Here is a 23500-nt window from a genome sequence, read left to right as displayed (position 1 = left end):
TCACCACTTGAAAAGCTGCTCAGAGCACAGATAAGAACAGCCAAAGCTGTCTCTGAGCTCCCTCTCATCACCTGGTTATCTTCACTTCCATCACTCCAGGGAGGCAACTTCCAGCAACTTGTAGCAATTCAGTTTGGGATTAATACAGCAGTGAGCCCAAACCTTCTGAAATTAAAATCTTGCTTCCCAGGAGAGAACTACTGATTTTTAGTTCACCATGAACATATATGTGTGCATATGTATATAATAGATATAGTGTAAATAGCTTAAAAATTGAAAAAACCCATCCCCAAAACAATTAAGGGGTAAATACAGCAAAATCTTCAAGCTCCTGGGCTGTTGTTGACTATGACTCGTTCTCAGCAGCAAACTCTCCTTTATCCCCTGCAGAACAGAAACTTTCTTCCTGCAGGTAAATGTCAAAGAACAAATAAACATTAGCAATAGCTAAATGTCTTCCTCCTTTTTAAGTGTCTCAACCATTTTTTATTTGCCTGACTGCTTGGATCCAGGTAATGGAGGGAAGGAAGGAAGGAGGGAGGGAGAGAGACTTTTTTACAGAACACTGTTCTGTGGGAATAAGGATCACAAACACGAAGTGTTTTAAGGGCACAATCACACCCTGACAATAATAACTTTAAAGTAAAGTTTATAGTTCAAACAATGCAAGTAAATATTTTGACACTGGCTAGTTTGATTCCTGCTAAATTCGTTTCCTATTCCCAGTACACTGGGATTTCCTTAGGAGTAGCTGGAAAAAACTCATATAGTTATAGTGGAGCTCTGAGAAGAGACAGCAAAGTGTCACCTCAGAGGAGCACCTTCAGGTGCATGGCTGAGGAAAACCATTGTGGAGAAAATTAGTGATGAAGATCAAAGAAGAAAATGAGGAAAAAATTGATGCATTCATCAGGGGCAACAGCAGGCTTGTGGCATCATTATGGATGGATTGGTTTTGAAAAGATTCACTCATGCTGGTGAGGACACACAGTGCCTGAGCTGGACACAGCAGCTCCTCACAGCCCATCCTGCTGCCCTGCCAAGCACACAGTGACTGCTCTGCTGCAACAGCCAAAGGAAAAACACTGAGAGCTTGAGGAAAGCACACAAACTCCACAATAGAGGTGGTTTTCTAAGCCTGAATATATACATAAAGGTGTGATGTGGCACACATGCATGGATGTGCTTTTTATTTGTACCTACATAACAGAAACAGCCTAAGAGATTTCTTATGCTGAAGGCCTGTGAAGTTGAGATTACAGCAGGTCTGCAAACTCAGCAATTCATGAAAAAAAGATTTGTACCTTTTTTTATCACATTACATCATTGTGGGTAGAGAAAGATGCCCAATAGCATCAGCTGGAGTTCAAGGTGTTGCCTGTAAGTACTGACATTCCTGGGTCAAATTCCAATTCCAGAGCTTCCCAGACACCCTGGCTCCATCCTTGAGCAAGGGCCAACACAGCACCTCAGCTCCAACAGGCTTCAAGTGATGCAGCATAAATCATGGAATGGTTTGGGTTGAAAGGGACCTCAAAGCTCATCCAGCTCCACCCCCTGCCATGGGCAGGGACCCCTCCCAGCAGAGCAGGCTGCTCAGAGCCCCTGACAGCAGCCTGGGATGGCCTCAGACCCATCATGTCAGCTCAAGGGGACTCAGGCACCTTCAGCAGCTGGTCACAAATCTGTCTCCTATGGTAGGAAGGACTTCATTCCCCCAAGTCCCTGCCTTAAGCTTTGGAGACTTGAGAGATATGGGAAGAGAAGTAACCATAAAAACTGAGGCACAACTGTTGAGTACACTTTGTTTTGCTGTGAGTACTACAGCACACTTTGTCTGTGAGCTCAAGGAGCCTCACATCAGTGAAGACATCCCCGAATGTCAGGGCCTGACTTTAGCCCAAATTCTTTCCACAGAATGATAAGATAACAGTAATCAAGGACATGAAACAGTTTCTCCTTCATCTACATATGTTTTCCCAGACTTAACTCCTTGCTTGCAGGGTCAGGAACACTGCTGCAGAAATGCTCTTTGCAAGGGCACCCTCAACAAGCATCCCATGAGAAAGGCTCCCAGGGAACTTCCTCTGCCCCACCCAACAGTGCCACAGGTTGAATTTGGGATGACTCCCCCAGTGACCAGACACACCCAGGGGTCACTGCACTGCAGGAAAAGAGAAGCAATGACACCAAACATAATTTCATTAATTAAAATAAACATGTCATCTGGGTAAAGCACCAATATCCAGAGGTGACAGACACTGAGCAAAACAGAGGCCATTCCCCATTCTGTATCAATCCCAGGCTGCACATGTGAAAATTTTAATTAAACACCCTCTAAAGGAAGGCAAAGGATCCTAAAGACAAGAGAAGGAGCCATGCAATCCCTGCAGCAAGAACCTGCACATGGATCAGGTGGTGAAACTGCTGTGCAAGCAGCAGGAGCAGCAGCCACACCATGAGATGTGGGGTCAGCACATGGGAAGGCAAGGAATAAAGATGTGAACTGGGTTTTTTCTGTGTATCATGGAATGGTTTGGGTTGGAAGGGAAGAGACTCTACAAGTCACTCAGTTCAACACCCCTGCAATGAGAAGGGACAGCTGCAAATACATCAGGTTGAAATGCTGCATGTTTCCAGGGATGGGGCATCCACCACCTCTGGGAAATCTGTGCCAGTCTCATCACCCTCACTGTAAAAATTTTCTTCCTTATATCTAATTTAGGTCAACCCTCTTTTAGTTTACAACCATCACTCCTTGTTCTACTGCAACAGGCCCTGCTAAAAAGTTTGTCCCTGTGCATTCAACCCTGATTGTTTCACTCACAATGATGCTTGAGGTTTTATTTGGCGCATTTGAATAATTAATTTTAAAATTAAACTTCAGATGGTTTCACTGAACTGTTTTCTGATTTCAGTCTGAAGTCAGGAAAATCCCCAACTGACCCTAAACTATTTTTAGCTAATAATTTTATAAGAACATTTCCATTGATTCCAATGCAATCCAAGGCATTGGATTGACACATATTACACAGAGCTAATACTTAATTTTTATTCAGTTCTCAACCTGGATAAATTAAATGCTTTTGAAACTAAGCAATATGTTGAGAAAAGGAAGCTGGCTCTAGTCTGAACCACAATCAGATGCTTAATTTGCTATTAGGAATTGGTAGGCATTGTTCTTTGGGGAAGTGGGAGTTACATCTGACCAGTGGATATGGTCTGAGTTCCTGGAGGAGCTCAGAGTTACAAATGTGATTAATAAATGCACCCATGAATTTCATGTGAAAAGAAAACAGCATGAAAAAAAATCACATAAGACTTGAATCAAAGACCTGGAATTCCTGTGCAAACTACAGCCCACAATACAAAACAAACCCTTCAAAACATCATTTCCAAAGACCAAAGTGAATGTCAAGAGGCAGACACCGACTCTAAATTACAACACTTTATTGCAGCATTGGCAAAGGTCAGATTTCTGAAGCTGGTGAAGATCCGGTGGCATTTCTGTATGAAATGTTACAATTTTACAAGTCTCTCTTCCTACATGCAGAAACCAAAACCAGTGGTAAAAAGGATTTTAAAAGAGCTAGAAAAAAGAATTAGTAGTAACATACAGATGGGCTCTTTAACTCAATGAACTACCTCTACCTGAAAGCAAACAAAACCCTATGCTGATAAATAACAGATTGTCAGAAACAGACCAAGAAACCTCATTTCTACTTAGAAAAAAATAAAAATTCTACTTGTTTCCAGACTTAAATCTTTTTTTTTTTAAACTTTTTGTTTGTTTCAAGAGACACAGAGGCTTATCAACCCATGAAGATCAACAAAATATTTGGATCCGCTCCTTGACATCCTCCTGTTATGCTGACTGGCACGTTTTGGTTTTCAATGATACATACAATGGGCTCAACTATATCCCTGTCCTTAGGCTGGTGTCAGGCTGTTCCAAGCATTACGAGTCAACACCCCGTGTTCATCAACTTCACTTTCTATTTTAAACCTTAACAGATATTTTACCTCCTTGGCTCTTCAGTTTATCACCCCTCCCCACCCCCTTTCTGGCACATCTGGCAGCAAAAGGCTCTTCCTTAACCAAGAACATCCTCGCTGAGGAGTGTTTGAGAAGTTATCCTGCTCGGCAGGGTTTTCTTCTGCATTTTGCCGTTTGCTCTACATTTTTCTACTGTAGATTTGCAGCCCCCAAAGAACATCCTTCCACCAAGTGCTCGAGTCGGAGACAATGTAACTTGTGGCCAGTTCAGAGCTTTATTTCCCTGCAGGCTGAGCTGCCAAAGGCCTTTCCCATTCCAGTGTGATCATCCGAGCTCCAGGCTGCTCCCGGCACTCACCGAGCTGCTCGCAGGTCAAGTTCCCCATCTCGCTCGTTTGCTCCTGCTCCCATGAGAAGATTGACCCTCAAGGCGGTTCCCATAACAAAAAGCTTTTTTTGGGGGGGTGGGGGGGGAGAGGGGAGGCTGCTCTTCGTGCCCCACGGCCCCAGCCTGTCCCAGGTTTCGGTTCTGAACGCTCTAGACTGACATGCTGAGATGTGTCCACTGCTCTCGTTTAATCGCTGGAGGACTCCACAACACCAGAGATACAGGACCTAATGAAATGACACTGGCGGTGGATCAGCGTCTCCTGCGGGAAGAGCACAGAGAGGAAACCCATCAGCTCGAGGTGCCCAGAGCTCTGCGGGGGAGCAGCTGCCACTCATCCTCATACTCTTTCACCCTCTAACAGAAAGTTACATATTTCTCTTCTCTGCACAACCATTTCAAAAGATCACACCAGGCAAAAAGCAGGGGGATAATCTGCACCTTATCATCCCAGATGAGATGCTGAACTACTGAAGCACAGCTGCGAATTTGCTGAAAAAAATGAGTTATTGTAAATAGTTTTCATCTTTCTGTGAAGCTCTGCAGAAATGTTACAAAGGCATTTCTATAGGCAAATTATTGGTTAGAACCCTTTTTAGAGTCAACCGGTGCATTTAAATCTTCTACCATCTGTTGTTCATGAAACACACCCCTACCCACAGAAAGTCACATTTAATTCTCTTAAGAACATACAAATGCATTGAAGAATGACACCAGTTTGTAGTCAGGGGATTCAGCAAGACCAGGGCCAGTAAAGCCACCCCAGTGTCACTGACTTCAGCACAATGCAGTTACTGCATCTGCGCTCCTTTTCAGCTGATTTTAGGCTGCAAATTAAAATTAATAATAGACAGCAAAATAAAACTGCAATATTTACAATTCCAAGAAAGCTCCAGGGCTACACACACAGTTTTTTTACCATGTCAACATAAGAGTTCATGTTTCTTTACATCAGTGCATAATCCTCCAGTGCTTGTTCAACAGTCATTTGATTTAAACCTGGTTTTTACTGAAGATCTTGCAAGAAAAATGTTACAGATAAGTTAACTGGACATAGCAACTTTTGCATCTATTGTACCAGATGAAGCTTTCACACTAGTTTTGTATTTGTATGTGCTGCTTTGGTCTAATTTCCAGTATTTGTTTATATAAAAATGCTGTGTCTTTTTGCCAGGAAGTCCCGAGCTGATGTATCATCAGAACTCACTGCAGCACTGCTTGTATTATTTGGTTTTAACCACCTTTTGGTGTTACATAATGTAATATTCCAATTCTTTGTCAACATCAGAACACTAGCTATGCGCTTTCAATAGAAAATAACTTTAATTTTTATTTATTTAGTAGACTGACATCTCACTTGCAGAATGTTACAACCAAGGGCAAACATCACTGAATTGCAGGATCATGTTTTTAACTCTCCATCTCCCCTTAAAAAAATAATTCTACTCCTGATGGGAAGGGAAGGAAAAAGGCTGGGACTGGCTGCATGTCTCCAACCTGGTCAAAATGACTCTCACCAGTACATGCTGGTAGTAGATCCTGTTTCAGGGAATTACAGACATGTGCTGCTGCCAAAGAGCAGTAGTAGTTTTTTCCAAACCAGGTATTTCACATTTGTGTCCGACCTAATAAACCTGATCCAAACCTGTATTTGGCAAGGTCAAACTCAATACGCAGATGGATTAAAACTATCTTGAGCTCTATGTGCAAAATGAATCAATTCTTTGCAGTCTCCTCCCACACTCCCCTTCCTGCCCCTGACACATTATTAAATTGTATGAAATTCATAGTCAGCTTCTCACGCCATGCTGAGCATTAACACTGCCCACCTGTGACTGACAGGGAAATAAAATACACAGAACCTCTGCAACAAACCATGGCTGGAGCACAAAACTGGAAGCCATGAAAACACACAAACATCACCACAGGCTATAAAATAATCACAAAGCCAAGGCATGGGTGAAGCTGGGAGAGCTCAGCCAGCAGCATAACTTTACAGCTTAACTGAGAAGTGCCCAGGAGAATATCAATAATCAACTCCTTTCTGCACGTTGCTGACATCACAAGATCACAAAAATCTCTTTATTTCTTGACATGTGAGACTTTTGAAGTTGGATTTCACACTTATCCCTAATCCCCTGGTGTCCTCCAATCCACAACATTCTGCTTTTCTGCAGTGCTGCATTTTTTCACAAATCTCCTCACAAACTTCCAGCTCCAAACACCTCCTCTCCCAGTTCACTCCCTGCTTTGCTCTTCAACTAATCTCAGCTTCCATATTCTTTGTTCTCTCTCTCCCCTAATTACCCAAAACCACAAACAAGAAACAGAAAACACCAAGGTGCTCATTAAAAATCTATCACATCTGACTTATCACACTCTATACTGTGAACACAAAATTCAAATAAACCACAAAAGCTGGACTCACCTAAGTAAGAGAATCTTAACTTCTGCAAGTTGTTTTCTATTCTCATCTATCCATCAAAAATAAAATGCTCTGACAAATTAAAATCAAAGTCAGTGTGGATAGTGGGTTGGGAGCAGGGGGGTGTTTTGGGGATTGGCAGCTGGTTTCCAGAGGGCCACAAAGCTGAAGAGCTTTTTGGTATTATATTATATTGAGAGAACTTTTCAAACACAGGAGTCTTTCTAACTGAGCATGGGTTTTAAATACAATTTTGCCTTCCATTCCCTCTAAACTGAAATGTGATCAGGTGTCTCTCCAACTCTGCTGTCTGGGTTAGACTCACACCCAGCTTGCAGAGCTCAACAAGCACCATCCTGCCAAGGCAAGCACCTGAGGCTCTTCCATGCTTTTGTTCAGATCCAGTGCAGTCCACCAGAAGCAGCTGCAGGATTTGGAGCCCCCTCCCAATATTCCTCCCTTTGCTTCCCTCCCATGAAACAGCTGAAAAGGGGTTTGGCATTTCTTGGCTGTGTTTGAAAGGTTCATCTCAGTAAGAAGTGAATTCAAAGCTTCATAAAGCAGTACTGTCAATGCATCAACTTCATGACAGGTGATGTATGAATTGTGTTGGTCCAGCAGCTGAAACAGGAAATCATGTTAAATTCACATTTCTTCTTATTATCCAAACTCTGACTTTTCAGCATTAATGCAATATTCTTTATGATGAAAATATCTAGCTAATAAAATCTCAGCATCCTGTTATTACTGTTATGCTTCATTTTTCTTTATTAAATGGGTTAAAGAGAAATAAGAGTCAGATGTAAACAGGAGACCTGAGATCACCATTTAACTTGAATATGATTTGGTTTGCCAGCCTATACCTGCATCCCCAGGGGAACTTTGCACACATGCAGGCCCTGTACTATACTTTCAAAACAAAAACAAATTTTGAGGCTACTTCTTTTAATAAAGAGAGGTTGATAAAATCCTTGCTAAGGCCCTGCTTCTCAACAGATGAATTATAGTGAGAAATCTAATTTTAATCAATGTTTTCAAAATTATTTTCTATAATGTGTTTATTTTCATTTCACTTTTAAAACCAAGCCATTTAGTGGATCTCAACCCTCTTAAACAAAGGAAAACTAATTTATATTCTAAGAAGCTGTTCCTAATGGTAAAAGTCTATTTTTATGGTAATTCCATCACCAAAAAAAATTACTTTAGTGAATTTTGTGTTTCCTGAAGGTAGTAGTTTAATAGCCTGAGAGCCAAAGGCCTCACAACACAAATGCTGCAGAACTGCAGGCAAGAGGGAAAATTGTTTTCTTCTCAGTTCTGCTGAAGCAAATCAAGGAACCCTAATTTTAAAGGAGTCACAGTAAATTATCTTTAAGGCAAGTCTTAAATATGTAAGTCCCAGAAAGAATCTCCTCCTCACAGGATAAGCAGGTATCAAAACCTGAGGCAATACAAGCAGGCAATTCCAAACAAACAGGAATAAACTCAAATTTTTGATCCAGCATTTTGCACATACTAAAATCTGACAAAGCTTGTAAATCTCATTGCATTTTAGTGTTCCACTTAGTACAGAACAAGGACATTAACAGAGGAGAAATAAAGTAAAAACTGCAGATTTCTCTTTTTATAAAAACATATAGAGGGCTAACTGCTTAGTGAGATCCAGCTGTTCAAAAACATATGGAAGAACCCCCAAAGCTACCTTCATTAATTTCTGAAATGAACTGTAACAATAGGTAGATTTGGATTTAACTTCCTAAAAGGTGTTTGAAACACAGTGCTTTGGCATGTTTAGCAACACAAAAGCAAAGGTAAAAACAAGAAATTAATTTCTCTACTTTCAACCCTCCCTGAAATGCAAGAATGGCATCATTCCTACCTCAGCTATCAGAACCTGTCACATTGTGCATTACAGTGGAATCAACTAGGAGATTTATTTGCTTTGATTATCCTTAACCTCAAGAATTTTAAAACAAAAAGTTGTATACCTTGAAGAAAGCAGCAAACAATTATTTCCAGTAAGTTTGAGTGTTTGAGTCATTTTGCAAGAAAATAACATTTCAGTTGTGCTCATGTACAAAGCAGCAGCAACAACACAACACAGTGCCCTTATGGAAGTGATAACATCTGTGTTACACCATTCTTCTACCAGGTAGGAATGTGAAACCTTCTCAAACACAGATACTAAAATTAACAGCTCAGTTCCTATCTGCTCAGAAAGATCCTCCAGCATCCACAGAATCCACAGGGTAACGTTTTAACAAAGCATGAGGTGAGGGGGGTCTGGGCAGAGACTGCAGTGTAACCTTTAAAGTCAGAAGACAATTTTAATATATCCTACAAATCAGAGGTTCCAAGAGCACAGGCAATAGACAATCTGTGTCAGTGGGAAGCCATTGGTGGACCTACAGTCTCCAATAAATAAATGGAGTTAGGAAAAGTACTAGTGCCTTACTGCAGGCTGAGTTGGCTCAATCGATGCATGACTGCCAGGCAGAGCACTGCAGTACACAACAGATAAAATAGACCTGCTCAAACAAACTTCCTGGTCTCTGCTCCAAGGAGCTTATGGATTAAAAGGAACAAAGAGTAAACTCCATCATACAAAACTACACTAGAACTGCAAGTGCATGGCACTTGAATAAGCAAACACTACTCAGACTGCTGGATAACATCTGACCTACTTCAGTACTATTTGAAGTCCTAAATGATATTTTTCCTACAACATGAGTACATATAAAGTTTTCTAAAGGAAATAATTAAAAAGAAATCTACAGATATCACATCTACTGGTCTGGCTGTTGTATTTGAAGAATAACTGCAGCATGCAGCTCGTGCTGGAAAGAACAGAAGGCTGCAGCTGTTAGTGAAACACCTGCAAGTATTGTGGCAATTCAGTGTAACTGAACACTTTGTATTCCTAAAACGGCCTTAGGTCACAGTCATATGAAAAAGCTAAATGGAAAGCACTGCTCATTTTGAGTAACATGTGGTTCATTTTTAAAAAACATTTAAAATAAACTGCAATCTTTAAAAAAATTATTTTTTGTACAAGCAGTGTCTGTATGAGATTACAATGGAGTGAATGATCATCAGGACATTATCAAATGATCATAAATATATACCATGAAGAAGTTGGAAATGCTACTGGAACACAAAAATAGTACATTGCATTAACTTATTTGCAGTTTACAAAGACAGATTCATTAGGAGGTAAACTGTTCCCTTCTCAGTTGCTGCTCCTATCAATCCACTTTCAAAATAGATTTGCAAAGAAAAGAGGAACATGAAAGCAAGTCTGCATTTCACCTGAAACTGTCTATTCAAATGCGTGCTGCAGGGCTAATTTAATGTTTCATTTGCCAGCTGACTCTAAGTGAGAAAAGACACATACTAAAGACTCAGAACAACTATTAAGCCATTGGGAATGACACTTTTCATGTTAATGCTGGTTTTAGTACACTCCTGCACACCATAAATTGAAAGTTCTCCTTCCCACCTTTACTATATTTACTTTCCATTCAGGGCAACAATTAAAGAGGAATAGCTGTCAAATTCACCTCAGAGAAAGACCATAATGAGAATTTCTGCAGATACTAAAAAAAGATAAATCATCTCCCCCTTGCATGGAGAATGCAGACGTGTACCTTTCCCCCTACAAAAAGAGGCTCAGATTCTAGCAGCCATTTCACAACTGAGAAATAATCTTTTGGCTTCCAAACTGTCACGGAGGGATAGACACTGTATTAGAAGCACAAAGCACCGCTTGGCATTTTAAGAGAAAGCTTTAGAATGGAAACGACTGCCCAAACACTCACTACAGAGATCATTATCTGTTTCAATTATGAAGGTAATTACTTGCCTAGAACCAGAATTACCACATTTAAAGGAAGATTGTCCTACCTCCCACCGGTTTTAAAGATTAGATCTGCATTAGGTGCTCCCTTCGGATGCTGGTAACGAGGCCGCCGCTCACGATTAGTATTTGCTGGAGCTGGACGCTGTGCCAGAGACTGCAACATTTCTGGGATTTCAGGCAGAAGAAAAGCAAACAGAAGAAAGTTAAATACGTTTTTTATGCATCATTTTACACATGAATTTACACATGCACATTTCACTGCCACTTACACTTACAACTTTGCTGTAGTTAACACTCAAGTTATTCCACAGAAGTTAAGTATGAAAAGTTACAAATTGCATCCACAGCTTTGATAAATCCAAACTATCCCCCAATATGAACTTCCATTTCCAGATGTTCCTGCAGAAGGAACTGCCAGCAGTGGTTTTCATCACAGAAGCTCAAGAGAAGGCCTGCAACCTTTTCTTTCTAAACACATCAGCCACCACTTTCTTCATCAATGATTGGGAACAAAGACTCACAGCAGCATGAGTGGCCTCAACATTAAATCTCCCCGGAATAGTAACACCTGGACAAAGCTGCTACCAATTAAAAGACTCAGCAAGAAACCTGTCCTAAAATTAGGTATTGCCACTCAGGTATTTAAGTCTAAGCTTGGCATAATTGGATCCTTTTCCAGGGAAGCCAGGCACCTGAAGAAGGTGACTCAGCTGACCTACATTGCACCAGCTGTCCCACGGATGGAGTTTTTCACTTTATCATCAGTAAGCAGCCCACACTGTCCAGTTTAGCCCTGGATAGCCAGCTTTTGGGCAGTTTAAACTAGGATACTATTGTATTTTGACATTTAAAATTTAATTTCTAAAACTTTATTTAATTTTTAATGATTAAAAAAAATGTTTCTTTACCAAGCCAAATTAATGCTTATGTAGCCAATACAATCACAGACACATCATAGGAGGTAACCTCTGCCAATCTGTTAATACACCTAATGGAAAGTACTCCTACAGTCCACCTGAGCAGGGATCTACATTACTCAGCAAACAGACAGATGGGATAAATGAAGGGGAAAAGTGGAATAAGCCGTTAAATAGATTATGTTTGAAAGTCTGCTCTGTCTGGTTCTCCAATCTCTGGTAATCTCATTGGAGACACACACCCATCACCTGCTACACACACACTGCTCTCAGTGGGGCCAAACTGGAGACTAATGAGGTTCCCTCATCATTTACAAAGTGCAGGTAAAACGTTCAATAAAGTTATTCAACCAGTCTTGGAGAAACTGGGAATCTGTGACTGATTTAATATTCAGTATCTGTGCCAGCAGTCAGTGACCCTTGTATTCATGTTCTGGACACTTTTTCAGCACCTGGCAAAGGCAGCCACTGAACACAGTGACAGTCCATGTTTTGTAAACATCATGAAACATCAGCATTCCCAACAACCAATGTTGTTCCTCTGTGCCAGGAGAGAGCTCTGGGGGCAATGAGGAGACTCAGGAGGAAAACCAGATTAGGGTACCCTGCCAGCCAGGTGTGAGCAGCAAGCAGTGAATGAACAAGTACATGCACATCTGCCTCTTCTGTTTTGCACACAGCAGGTGAAAGGAAATATGGGACTGGGAAGTTTGGTACTGGTGAAAGTAACAGAAGGCAGAGATGGCAGGGGAGCACAGTGTGTTTTCTAGGCTGAAGGCACATCACCATATCTCCTTGCTTTTTTAGTGAAGAAAAAAATAATCTGCACAGAAAAGTACCAGTCTAAACTAGAGAACCATTCAAGTTCCCAATAGTTCTTTAAATTAAAAAATGTTTGTAATATACTAAGCTTTGCTGAAACTTTAAATCTTTATCTGAATCTACTTTGAAGTACATTGGTGAATTTCCATCTATTAGCTACCCTGTGCAGATGAAAAGAACAAGTACATGAACAACAAGTACATGTGAAAACGTTGGGACAACCCTGAGGCATTCTTCCAGAAATTGAGAATTCTTCCTCCCTCAGTAACTTCAAAACTTGAAACAGAAATTTAAACCCAAGACCAACTTGTCACAGACAGGATGACTCTTCAAAAGTAACAATCAACTCCACAAAATCTAAATAAAAAATTATTCCAAAGGCAAATATAATTTGGTCTGTTTAATTTAGCCTGATTAAAAGGTCCTTCCTAGTTTTGTTTTATTCTGCATATTACCAAGGTTAATAAGATGCATCAAGAGCAGTTTTGAAAAAGGATGTCAATTATGGAAAAGCCCTTTTCTTTTGTGTTGACTTCCTTCCTGTATGTTTTATACACAGGAACTATACAAAAATAAAATAAAATTTAAAAAATCTAAATAAATAATCTAAAATAAGAATCTATGAGACAGTAAAAAAAGCCTATTTACAGTTATTGATCCATATAAATTGTCTGATTTTGTCCAAAAGAAATAAATCAATATGATCCTTTTTTCTGGATAAAATGCACAATTGCTCACAATAAAATCTTAAACAGGTTCATTTTAGATATCAATAAAGTTGTACAACAGGGTATAAAATCCAAATGCCTTGACCAATAAATATCAGAATGATGAAAATCAGAATGAGGAAAATTCTGCAAAAACTCTGAGAGAAGGACTAAAATTATTAATTCTAGAGTCTCTCTCTTCCTTTCTCACAAATGGGCTTTATAAGAGCAGAGTATCAAAGTTTCTGAGCCAATTACCATGTTTAACCCTAAGAATATATTGTGTTACCACTTCAGAGCTCTGTAGACTCTCACTTTGGAAGATACTCCTTTTTACAATTACAAATTCAGTTCTGGTACTATTGAAGTTCTGAAAGAAGTACAGGATTCCACAGTGTTTTAAAATCAGAACTGTTCTAATTTCCCACTTCTTGATGAACCTTTCACTAAATACCTTAAATGAGATTTCCTGCTAATTAACTACTTACACTGTGATTACCACCAAATTACAACATCTTTACAAAAAAAAGCAGAGCAAAATCTTTTGTGATGCTAAATGGAAACAGTAACATAAGACATCAGTTTTACTGGTCTGGCTTTGTTTAGTATCTGAGTAAGCCAAGAGAAACTGAATCGGAAAAATCCATAAACCATCCAACAACTAAACACATCAAGTGCACCTGTCTGGGGACTGTATGATCTGCTATTAATTATGTATTAATTAACTGTTTGCTTCAAACTGTCCAGGTTCCAAAATGCCTGACTCACAGGTCTTCAAAAAACCAATTAACCATGTAATCCGTACGAAACCCAAATTTTGTTAATATATGTTTATGCTCCAGATTTGAGAACTCCTAGAACCTTCACAATATGAAGCTGAGGTAACATTTTGTATTTCTCTGATGAAGGTTACCTCAGGACTAGCAAGTCTCAGCAAGACTAAGGAGTCTAAATATTATTAATATCTAAAACACCTATTAATAGCTTAAAATCAGAGCCTAAATTCCACAGAATTCATCTTGTATCCAACTCAACTGTCTCGCAGTAAACATCACATTGATTTTGTATTACCTTAATTTTAAAAGGACAATCTCAGTTCTTCTCCTTTCTCAAAAAAAAATGAAAATGCTGAAATTTGAGACCCACTTGAAAATTCCTTTTCATGGAACAGCTACAAAAACTTGTTCAAGTATATAGACCAGGGAGGAAACAATGAATGACTAAAACCAAAATACAGGTTTCCCATAAGTACTGCAAATCAATATTTAGAACTCCAGCTGCTAACCATCACAAGTAATGCTTTCTGCAGATTCACAAAGGCTCCCCTGAAAATAAAAACTGAATACTTGATTTTCTTACCCTGATAGTCCTCTTGTTCCTGCCGTTCATTGATATCCAAAGTGAGCTTCTTCATCCTCATTCTCTCCTCCTGTTCTGCTTGCTGTTGGTTCCAGTGGTTTGCAGCAAGTTGGGAAGACATCGGTACATTTAGGATCTTAAACTGCAAATGAAAATAAACTTTTAAGTGTCCATCAGAGCAAAAACCCAACCAATACAGAACAATCCAAAATACAGAAATGCTATGGTTCTTTCTAGGTTATTTCAAGGAGGTATTTTCTACAGAAGTTTCTACTGTGAAGTGTGTTGTTGGTTTGTTTTGAACCTCTATTTCACATAAAGCAGCATGAGAAAAAGCAAGACATGTTAAAGACACAGAAAACACAAAAAAAGGCTCAGTCCAAAACTTATTACACACAGTATTTATGTGAACAAAACTGTCTTTCCCTAGGAAGGCATAGCCATACGCTTTATTTCTTTTTTTCATACTAGTTGATTTGCCCACAGAGAATCATCCTGGTCTTGAGATAAAAGCACCACAGCTGACTCAGAAAGCTGCATCTCCCTCTTCAGGTCTCTTCCTTCCAAGGAGATGAAGCCCCCTGAGTAGAATTTCTACTACTATCCCTTGTGGTAACAGAGGAAAAACATTTCAAGCATTTCAGACATTCCCTGAAATTCCTTGGCCAGTACTTTTCTTTTTAAGAATAATTCTGGCTCCCCAGTGCTTCTTCTTAGTCTAGAGATAACCATGGTGTCAGATTGATCTTTTCCTCCTCCCCTATAGTGGAGGAGGAAGGTGCCCACCAAGCATTCTGATTTACACACCCATTATTTGATTTGCCATAAGGCACACCAGGTAAGCTTGGCACTCCCACAGAAATACCCTCTCTCTGGAAATCCAGCTGATATTTTCAGGAAGGTGTAGGGAAGGTGATTTTTTTTCCCCAGACTCAGAAAATCCAATCTGTTACTTCTATATATATTTTTTTTTTTACAGTTGTTCCAGAACAGAGAAGTAATTCTTAATCTTATCCACAACTGAAACAACAGTTCTCAGAAAATCCTTAATGCTAAAGTTTGCAAACTTTTACAAAAATCTCACTTCCTCTTTCAACTCCATGTCCATTAGAAATGAGTATTTCTGAACCATAAGAAGGGTAATGTATTTAAGGATAATCACCCTCAATATTCCACAACTAATCTGAGTCCTGCTCCTTGTTACTCGTCATGGGAGATCTATTTCTAAAGAAACAGAAGTAATTCCTAAGTGTTCTTTTCTGTTACACTGTCAAAAGCTGCAGAGAGAGATAAATTATCAAAACCTCTGCTGAGAAGCTTTAGAGTAAAAGCAAAATCCTGACCACCTGTAGTTAGTATTTAATGCAATAATCACTAAACAGTCTCAGGGTATCTCAGAGAGTAATGCCCCACTAGCAGAGAGATGATTGAGAAGACTCAGATCAAGCACTTGAAAATAAACTGTGTTTGAAACAGCTAAGACAGACTCTTGCAAAGACCCAAGAAAAACTTGGGTACAGTAAATCCCTAAACCCTACCAACTACAAGATGCATGTAGATGAGATTTTTTGGGGGATGAGGGCAAGGGTAATAGCATATTATACTGAATATAAATATGAGCTTGTTATTATGGTGCGCAGGAAAGAAAAGAAATGAAAGTTGAAATTCCAAGAGCAAAGTAAACTCTGTTTATTTATTGCTGAGTAGGCTGTGACGGTTCCCAGATAATCATCAAATGAACAACTAATCCATTAGCAGCATTTAATGATAAAAATCATTCCTAAGCTTCACCATTAAGCTCCTCATCCATTTTAATATATATTTTAAATTTATATTTTCTCTGTTGTATGGATGTATCAGCTAAATGGGAGTAGTGTACTCAGACAGGATGCTTAAAGCAGAAAAAGAAAACTGAACTACAGAAGGGTGTAAAAGAGAGAAAGAGATACAGAAAAAACAACAGACTAGCAATTAACAAAACACCACTGAGTCACTATCTCAATGCAATCAGCTGCCACCTGAAATCAAGTCACTGATGACAATTACTACAGGATATGATGATTAGTGAGCAACTGAAACATTTCTGATTTGCAAATAGTGAAGAGGTGTATCGAAAACCTCTTATCAAATCTGAGAGATGGGGATGCGATAGAGGATTTCACTTTAAAGATGCCAAACTGAAGGAAGACCAAAAACCACTATTCAGAAGACTAGACTACAGAGTTTATAAAAATGCCATGAGATAAAGACATGAAGATATAACTGAGATAAAAAAATTCCCATTCAGGGAGAGATGTGGCCATTCCATGGACACTATCAATCTTTTTGGAAGCCTTGCTAAAAATCTTTCAAAGGGAAAGAAATCTTTTGTCTTAGGTAGTAACCAGATTTCTTGACTTTCTTTTTACTGTCTATATCTCATTTTATTTCATAAAACTTCTTGGTTCAGAAACACCAAACAGTATTAGATACAGCTCAGCTCTGATCCCTTATGATGCCAACATTATTTTCCCTTGCTCTCTCATGGCTTATGGATAAATCACAATGCCATCATTTTAATTCCAAATAACCATATGAGACTCTATTGCTACTAGCTTTCTAAGTTTTGAGGATAAAATATGGTGTCCTTGTCACTATCAGCCTGTAATGACCATGGATTTGGACATAAGCAGCTGGTAAATACCAGTCAGTTGCTCTTGTATTACTTCAAAAAACTATTTGTCAATGCTCCACTAAAATAAAAGTTCACACTCACACGCAAACTGAGTATTTGGCAACTGGACCTCCACTACCAAATGTCACGCTTGGGAAGGAAGCACAGCAGAATCCATTTTTCTAACATTTCTTGTTTCAGGAGCACCACTGACAACAAACACAGAGACTGAAAGCATTACTAACACAGCAAGCAAGTAGGCTGATGTCATTTATCACTCTGGTGACTGTGCAGATGAAGTTACTTACAGCCTCCCAGGTTGCTTCTTTTGACTTTTTTAAAAGCTGAAAGTTTACAGCTATAACTTAACAGTGAACTATGCATCCCTCACTTCAAAATTCATTGCACATTCTGCTCATGCAGATTTAAAATGAAGCACTGAAAGAAGGAATAATTAATTTCTTTTCAACTACACCTCTTCTTTCCTGCTTATTTTTCTATTAAAACTCTGTACTAAAACACTTTTTTTTTTCTCAATTCAGAACTCTGGACAAAGAAGTCTTTCACTAATTCAAGAGCTGAAGTAGTCTATAAAGCAACTGTTTTGTACATTTCTAGAAACACTGAGAGGAGTTTTGGCAGGAAGAGCCTACTCCCAAAACCAAATATTGGGGGAGGAGCAGGGAAAACTCCTGAACAAGTTCTGCTTTCTTTCAAAGTCACATTTCTGCAATATTTTCCCTTTTACATGGAATATGAAGATCTCAAAATTCCTTTTAACTACAGATACTCCTAGTAAATTATCCTGAAAAGGCTAAACAACCTTTTTTTTAAAAATTGAGGTCTCTTAAACCCCTTCTCAGACCAATGACCAGTTAAAAAAATCCCACTCTGAGCTTTTGTAGAACTTTGTATATACCACATTCAAGTTCCAGGAAAACAGAATAACCACTTCCTGCATGGATTTCTGAAATGTGTTTCATATGAAGGAAGAGAAGGAGCCTGCTTCAGGTTTATACACCCCAACAGCTACACTACTGTCACAATTTAGGTAAAAAATGTAAAAACCAAGTAATGACATAAACTAAATGACTAATGACTAAATACTTGAAAGGCTCAGATACATGATATGAAACAATTCCTTAGGTATGCTTTCCATACCAATTCAGAGTAATTTATTTTCATGAAATTATACAACCAAAATGAAAAGGTTTCTTTATAAGCCCTAAATCATGACAAGAAATACATGTGGAATGTGTTAGGTAGAGATTTGTGTAGTGTGCATTTGCTGAGCTAGGAAAATTCAAACACACACTGGAGAAAAGAGCCAAGACTAACATACAGCTTAGCTCCATGAAGCAAAAAGTTAGTTTGCTTTATCAACTTGATTTTCATTTAAGTTTCTCCAAGAGATTCACTCCTGCATTCTGGAATAGTCCTCTAACAGTGTCTTCAGGGACAATGACTTTTTTCCATTTTGCAATTTGAATAAATTCAGCCAAGTAACAGTTACTTAGAAAATAGAATTTAGCAATGACCATATATCTTGATTTGAAGCTGAAAGTGTTTTCAGGAAAAGATGTAGAATCCTAAAGATTCTGGAATATTCCTTTTTCTTTCTACTCCTTTCAATGTTCAGTGGCAGTCCACCAACCATATCTCTTCATCTTCCACAACTACATCTAAAATACATGCAAGACATACCACTGATCTCCTGGTAGAATCACCAAATGTAAATAGTAATGGTATAATCTGACCATAAAATTTTTCTACGTAATTTCTATTAACAACCGAGAATTCCAAGAAATTATATATGGTATTTTCCATGTGCCAAAATGAAGTTGTCTGTATCCAATTTTGAGAAATGAAAGAAAAAATGAACAATTCTGTGTTAATTTTTTTGAAGTGGAAGGCCTTTATTTATTTAAACAGTATCTATACCTTACATAAACTCTTACCTGCTGTTTGTTGCCTTTTCTTGTTAACATGACAAATGGCATCGTGTCCCCAGACTCTGACTCTCCTTCCCCAGCTCCAAGTGGGGGGCCCTTCTTCAGCTGACTTTTGAGATGCAGAGGGATAGCAACATCCAACTGATGGACTTTAACAGATTCACCACTCCGTTGCTATGAAAAAAAGTGAAGTCTATAAATGATCAGACGCTGACACAGTCAGTCAGGCTGGCAACAATCAGATTTTCACAACTGAGAAAAGGTTTAACCTTCCAGGAAAATGAAGTAATACAGAAATACATTTATTAGGCTTACTGTAGTTTCCTTTTGTTTTCCTTGCTTATGAAGAAGAAAGTTACAGGGCAATCTCTTAGGGAAAGAAATCTAGAGACCTGATGGGACACACTGTAGAATGTACATTCTTAATTAAAGAGTTTTTTTGCACATCTGATTAATATATTTATTATATAGGGCTTGCTATACTCAATACTGACAAACTTAGTCACAGATGTGACTAAGAAAACAAAGTATGAAAAGCTCATGTAAATTTAAATGCATTTTAAACCTATTAAACCTAAGATAAAGTCAGAAATGTTGCACAGTATCTGCTGCATTCTTTATTAATTTTGTAAAATATGTCAGTGTGTCATGTATTCACTGGGCAAACAATACAATTAACAGCTAAAAGCCAAATAAGTCAACTACAGAGAACAGTCCAATACAAAGAAAAAAAAATCTTTGTTCCTTTAGTATGCCAACCTAAGCATTAATCACTTATTTACTTTAAGAAAAAAATCAACTACAGTTAGCTGTACATTAAATTAAGAAAATAACTATTTATACCTGAAGATTTTCCAGCATCATTTTATCCAAGGCCTGAATGAAGTCCTCATCCTCTGCACAAGGCACATGCTTCAGTCCTCCTCCTTTAATCATTACTTCCTGTTGCAATGGCAAAAAAATCATCCATTACATTAGTTTCAGAAATATGAATAGTCAGTCTAGAGATAATTGGAAAATACCCTTATCATATACAATCAAAAGGTTTACAGAACCAAATTGTTCAAGAAAGAAGTTTTCAGCCTTGATTATTTTCTTGGAAGGCATTTCCTGATTTATGGTCACTCATTTTAACAGAACTCATGTGTGCATGCAGGTGCATGGACACATTCAAGATGTGGCAACAATAAAAAAAAAATCTCTACCCTTAACACACCTATTTTAATTCAATTTTTCATTAAGTCTATAAAGTTAAGTGGTATTTGTAAGACAAAAACTACCCTCCAATTATTTGGAAAGCACAACATAGCAACAAAAATGTCAGAAGTCAGCACCCCAACACATTGTTCTTTAATGTTCATTATTTCCTTACTATGTAACTGGAATTCAGGCTCAACCAGATGGGTTCTTTAGCTGCAAACGTTATAATCTGTCAATCCCAAATTTCTATTGTAGGAATTTCACTTCTTGGCTTGTCTCCTTTTCTGTTTTAAGATCTAGTGGAGCATAATCAGTTTACCTTGTTTCATCTGTCAGTCCACTACTATTGCTGGCATTGCAAAGCCATTATTTACACCATATTTTCCAGTGTAGATACCCGTGAAAGCTCACAGTCTTGTGAAAACATGTTGCAGTAAATTTGAGAGCATAAAAATTTTCGAAAGGTAATAATAACCAAAGTCTGCAAACATGAAAATAAGCTATAAAATGTATTTGAAAGAATAACAGGAAGTGTCCTTGCTGTATTTTGTTAACAGATGCAACAGAATCATAACAGATATGTTATGAGCAGCACTGACAAAAGCCATTGAGTAAAGAAAACCAAAGATGCAAATTCAATTCACTTATCTTCATCTCAATACATACTGTATTCTCCTCATCGGTTTCATTTTCCTTATTGGAGTCTGTAAGATAATCAGTGTTTTCTTCTTCCTCTTCTTCACCCTCTTCTTCCTCATTGTCAGAGCCCTCCTGAAATATTCAATTTTAACTGCTGACTATTTTGAAACAAGAACAGCAGGTTCCTCAAACATTTTCCTAAATTCTTCATGTTGCTTAGTTAAGTCTTTGTAAATTTGTTTGGTTTGGTTTTTATTTAATGTTTCAGTCTGAACTCACTCAGCTTCCTTACTAATTTCACAAAAGTACAACAGAAAACTGGGAGTAGTGGCCAATACATGCTGCCACTCAGAGAGAACTCCAAAAGCTGGAGGAATGACTGGCAAGAACTCATGAAGTTCAAAGAATGAAAATAAAAAAATCTCCACAAGTGCTTTCCCCACCGTGCAACTGTTTCTGATTCTTTTGTTACTAATTTATGGGTGAAGGTACAAACCCAGCCAAACTTCAGGACCTTTAATGCTGAGAGACATCTATTGAAAGAAAGATTGTTAGTAAATCAACCAGCCCAAGGGATATGGAGAAAAACTGTTCTCTATTTCCTTGATGAACTCATTTTCTTGTAACAATACCTTTATCACGCCAACTTTGCTGTGTCATAGTGACAAGTCAGAATTTCTACGTAGTTGTGGTTTTTTTATTGGCTCCACCATTTTTGATTGAAAATATTATTAGCACAGTAAACAAGGAAGGTTTTTATGCTCCATAAATCTTTTATTTATTCATATTGCATAGGCATACTCTGAACACCTGTTATTTTTTCCTAATGACTGCTTTGACATTTAGTCAATAAATTTGCTTCTACAGCAGATAACAAAAGTCATCTGAAAGTGATTTTTTTCATGCCAAAAGCTGAAGGTGTCTTCTTGTTGAGAAGCAGCACACACCCTGAGCAAAGCTATCAGGTTCAAGTTTCTTCCAAAATAAGGACTAAGCTTCAGACATTCAGCTTCCCACACACACGGAACTGGGAATATCCTCACAGTACTGACTGGGCTGTGCACACCCGGATTTCACCTCTAACTCTGACTTAGAATGGCTTCAGAAAGTAACAAGCAATCAAAATAATTTCTTTTACATGAAGCAAGGTAAATGATTAAGTTCACCTCTTCTTCTGGCTCATTTACTTCACTTTCATTTCCAGATTGTTCCTCTGTCTCTGCTCCACCTTCCTCCTCTTCTTCATCCTCTTCCAGATTCTCTCCTTCTGTAATGGACTCCTTGGAATCTTTGTCATTCACAATTCCTGGAATTTGGAAAAAGAGAAAGATTTAGAACATTAGAACACATATAATCATTCAAGCTATATGTGGAAGATCACTTCAAAAGCTGAGCATTAAAACTTCCCATTGGTCATATTTGACTTCTGAATGAAACATTTCCTAAGTTAACTTAGACATAAAGGGTAATAATGTCCCGTCAGAAAAGAGGAAAACATTAGAGAGAATGTTTAAAATCTCCCAGAGAACAGAAGAAGCTATGCAAACTGCCTCAAAACATCCTCAAACTAAATGAGGAGCCTACTGAAACACGCGACAAAATCTGACTGCTGTAATAAATCACATGTGATTTATTACAGTGTTGTAATAAATCCATTTTCTTCATGCGGGAAAAGCCAATTCTTTATTCACATAATGCATTTTTATACAGATTTTACAGACCTCGTATTTGACTCCAACTGGCTATTAGTTTTCTTACTACTTCATTTATTGGTCAGAAGGTGCTTTTGTGTGTATGTGCTAAGGTTCAAGTGTTCACATTTTTCTTTTGTGGGTTCTCATAGGACAAACCTCACTCTTTACATAAATGCACTTGTTTTGCACCCAAGAATAGGTTGTTGTGTCAACGAACCTTTCACACCAAGACTGTTTCACATCGGAACTTGCAAACTGCACTTAGAAGTGACAGGCTTGCTTTAATTTAGCAGAGCAAACCTGATTTTATGAGGCCTTTTATAATTTCTTTACCTGTCTATGACAATCTGAGTACCAAACTACAGAGACTGCACATATCCAGCAGAACCCAGAGACATGAAGCCCCTGCAGTGTCTGCTGCAGTACTTCCTCTACTGTCAATTAACAGTTTTGAAATAACAATTTTCTCAGCCTGTAATAAACCTTTATGAATCTCTCCTAATGCTCCGAGGCTGTACTTGAAACCTATGAGGACGCAGGTGCCTACAGGAAATCTCTGGGAAAGCAAAGTCTCTTCCACAAGTACTACTGGTGTGTCATTCTCCTTGCAGACAGGTCTGACAATTCTCACACTGTGTGTTTAGCTCATCTTGCTGTTTCTGTTGCTGACCTGCTTGCCTTCTGTCCCTCAAGATGTTTTCATTTACTCTGTGTGTAAAATATCAAACATAAAGATCTCCTTTCTTTCAGTAAGGCATCCTTCAATCTAATACCATTATCTGCACCATTTCCACAAAATTGAAAAATTAGTTTTAGCTTTTTCTAGTGATTCAGTGTCCAGTTTAGTCTTAGATATAGATTTCAATCAGAATGTTTTTAAGAACTGAG

The 23500-nt window shown here is 38.4% G+C and overlaps 1 protein-coding gene across 1 annotated transcript; it reads right to left on the bottom strand.

Annotated features, from left to right (window-relative positions):
- Positions 1-3433: 3433 nt before the first annotated feature.
- Positions 3434-22233, bottom strand: UPF2 (UPF2 regulator of nonsense mediated mRNA decay). The gene is made up of 7 exons (XM_056481889.1): positions 22085-22233; positions 20946-21050; positions 19923-20021; positions 19086-19253; positions 14475-14616; positions 10714-10834; positions 3434-4647 (listed from the first exon to the last, which is right to left on the bottom strand). Exons 3-7 carry the CDS (start codon positions 20013-20015, stop codon positions 4638-4640), a joined length of 534 nt encoding a protein of 177 aa, XP_056337864.1. The 5' UTR covers positions 20016-20021; positions 20946-21050; positions 22085-22233; the 3' UTR covers positions 3434-4637.
- Positions 22234-23500: the final 1267 nt, after the last annotated feature.

This window comes from Oenanthe melanoleuca, chromosome 1A, assembly GCF_029582105.1.
Source record: "Oenanthe melanoleuca isolate GR-GAL-2019-014 chromosome 1A, OMel1.0, whole genome shotgun sequence".
Lineage (NCBI taxonomy): Eukaryota > Metazoa > Chordata > Aves > Passeriformes > Muscicapidae > Oenanthe > Oenanthe melanoleuca.
The sequence above is the reverse complement of the archived record's forward strand: the minus strand, read 5'-3'. Positions and strand labels throughout refer to the sequence as shown.

Coding starts and splice junctions, on each gene's coding strand:
- UPF2 (XM_056481889.1), bottom strand. CDS start 20,015: ATGATTAAAGGAGGAGGACTGAAGCATGTGCCTTGTGCAGAGGATGAG. Junction 19,254..19,922: donor TGATGCTGGAAAATCTTCAG/GTATAAATAGTT, acceptor TTTTTTTCATAG/CAACGGAGTGGTGAATCTGT. Junction 14,617..19,085: donor GAAAAGGCAACAAACAGCAG/GTAAGAGTTTAT, acceptor TTTCATTTGCAG/TTTAAGATCCTAAATGTACC.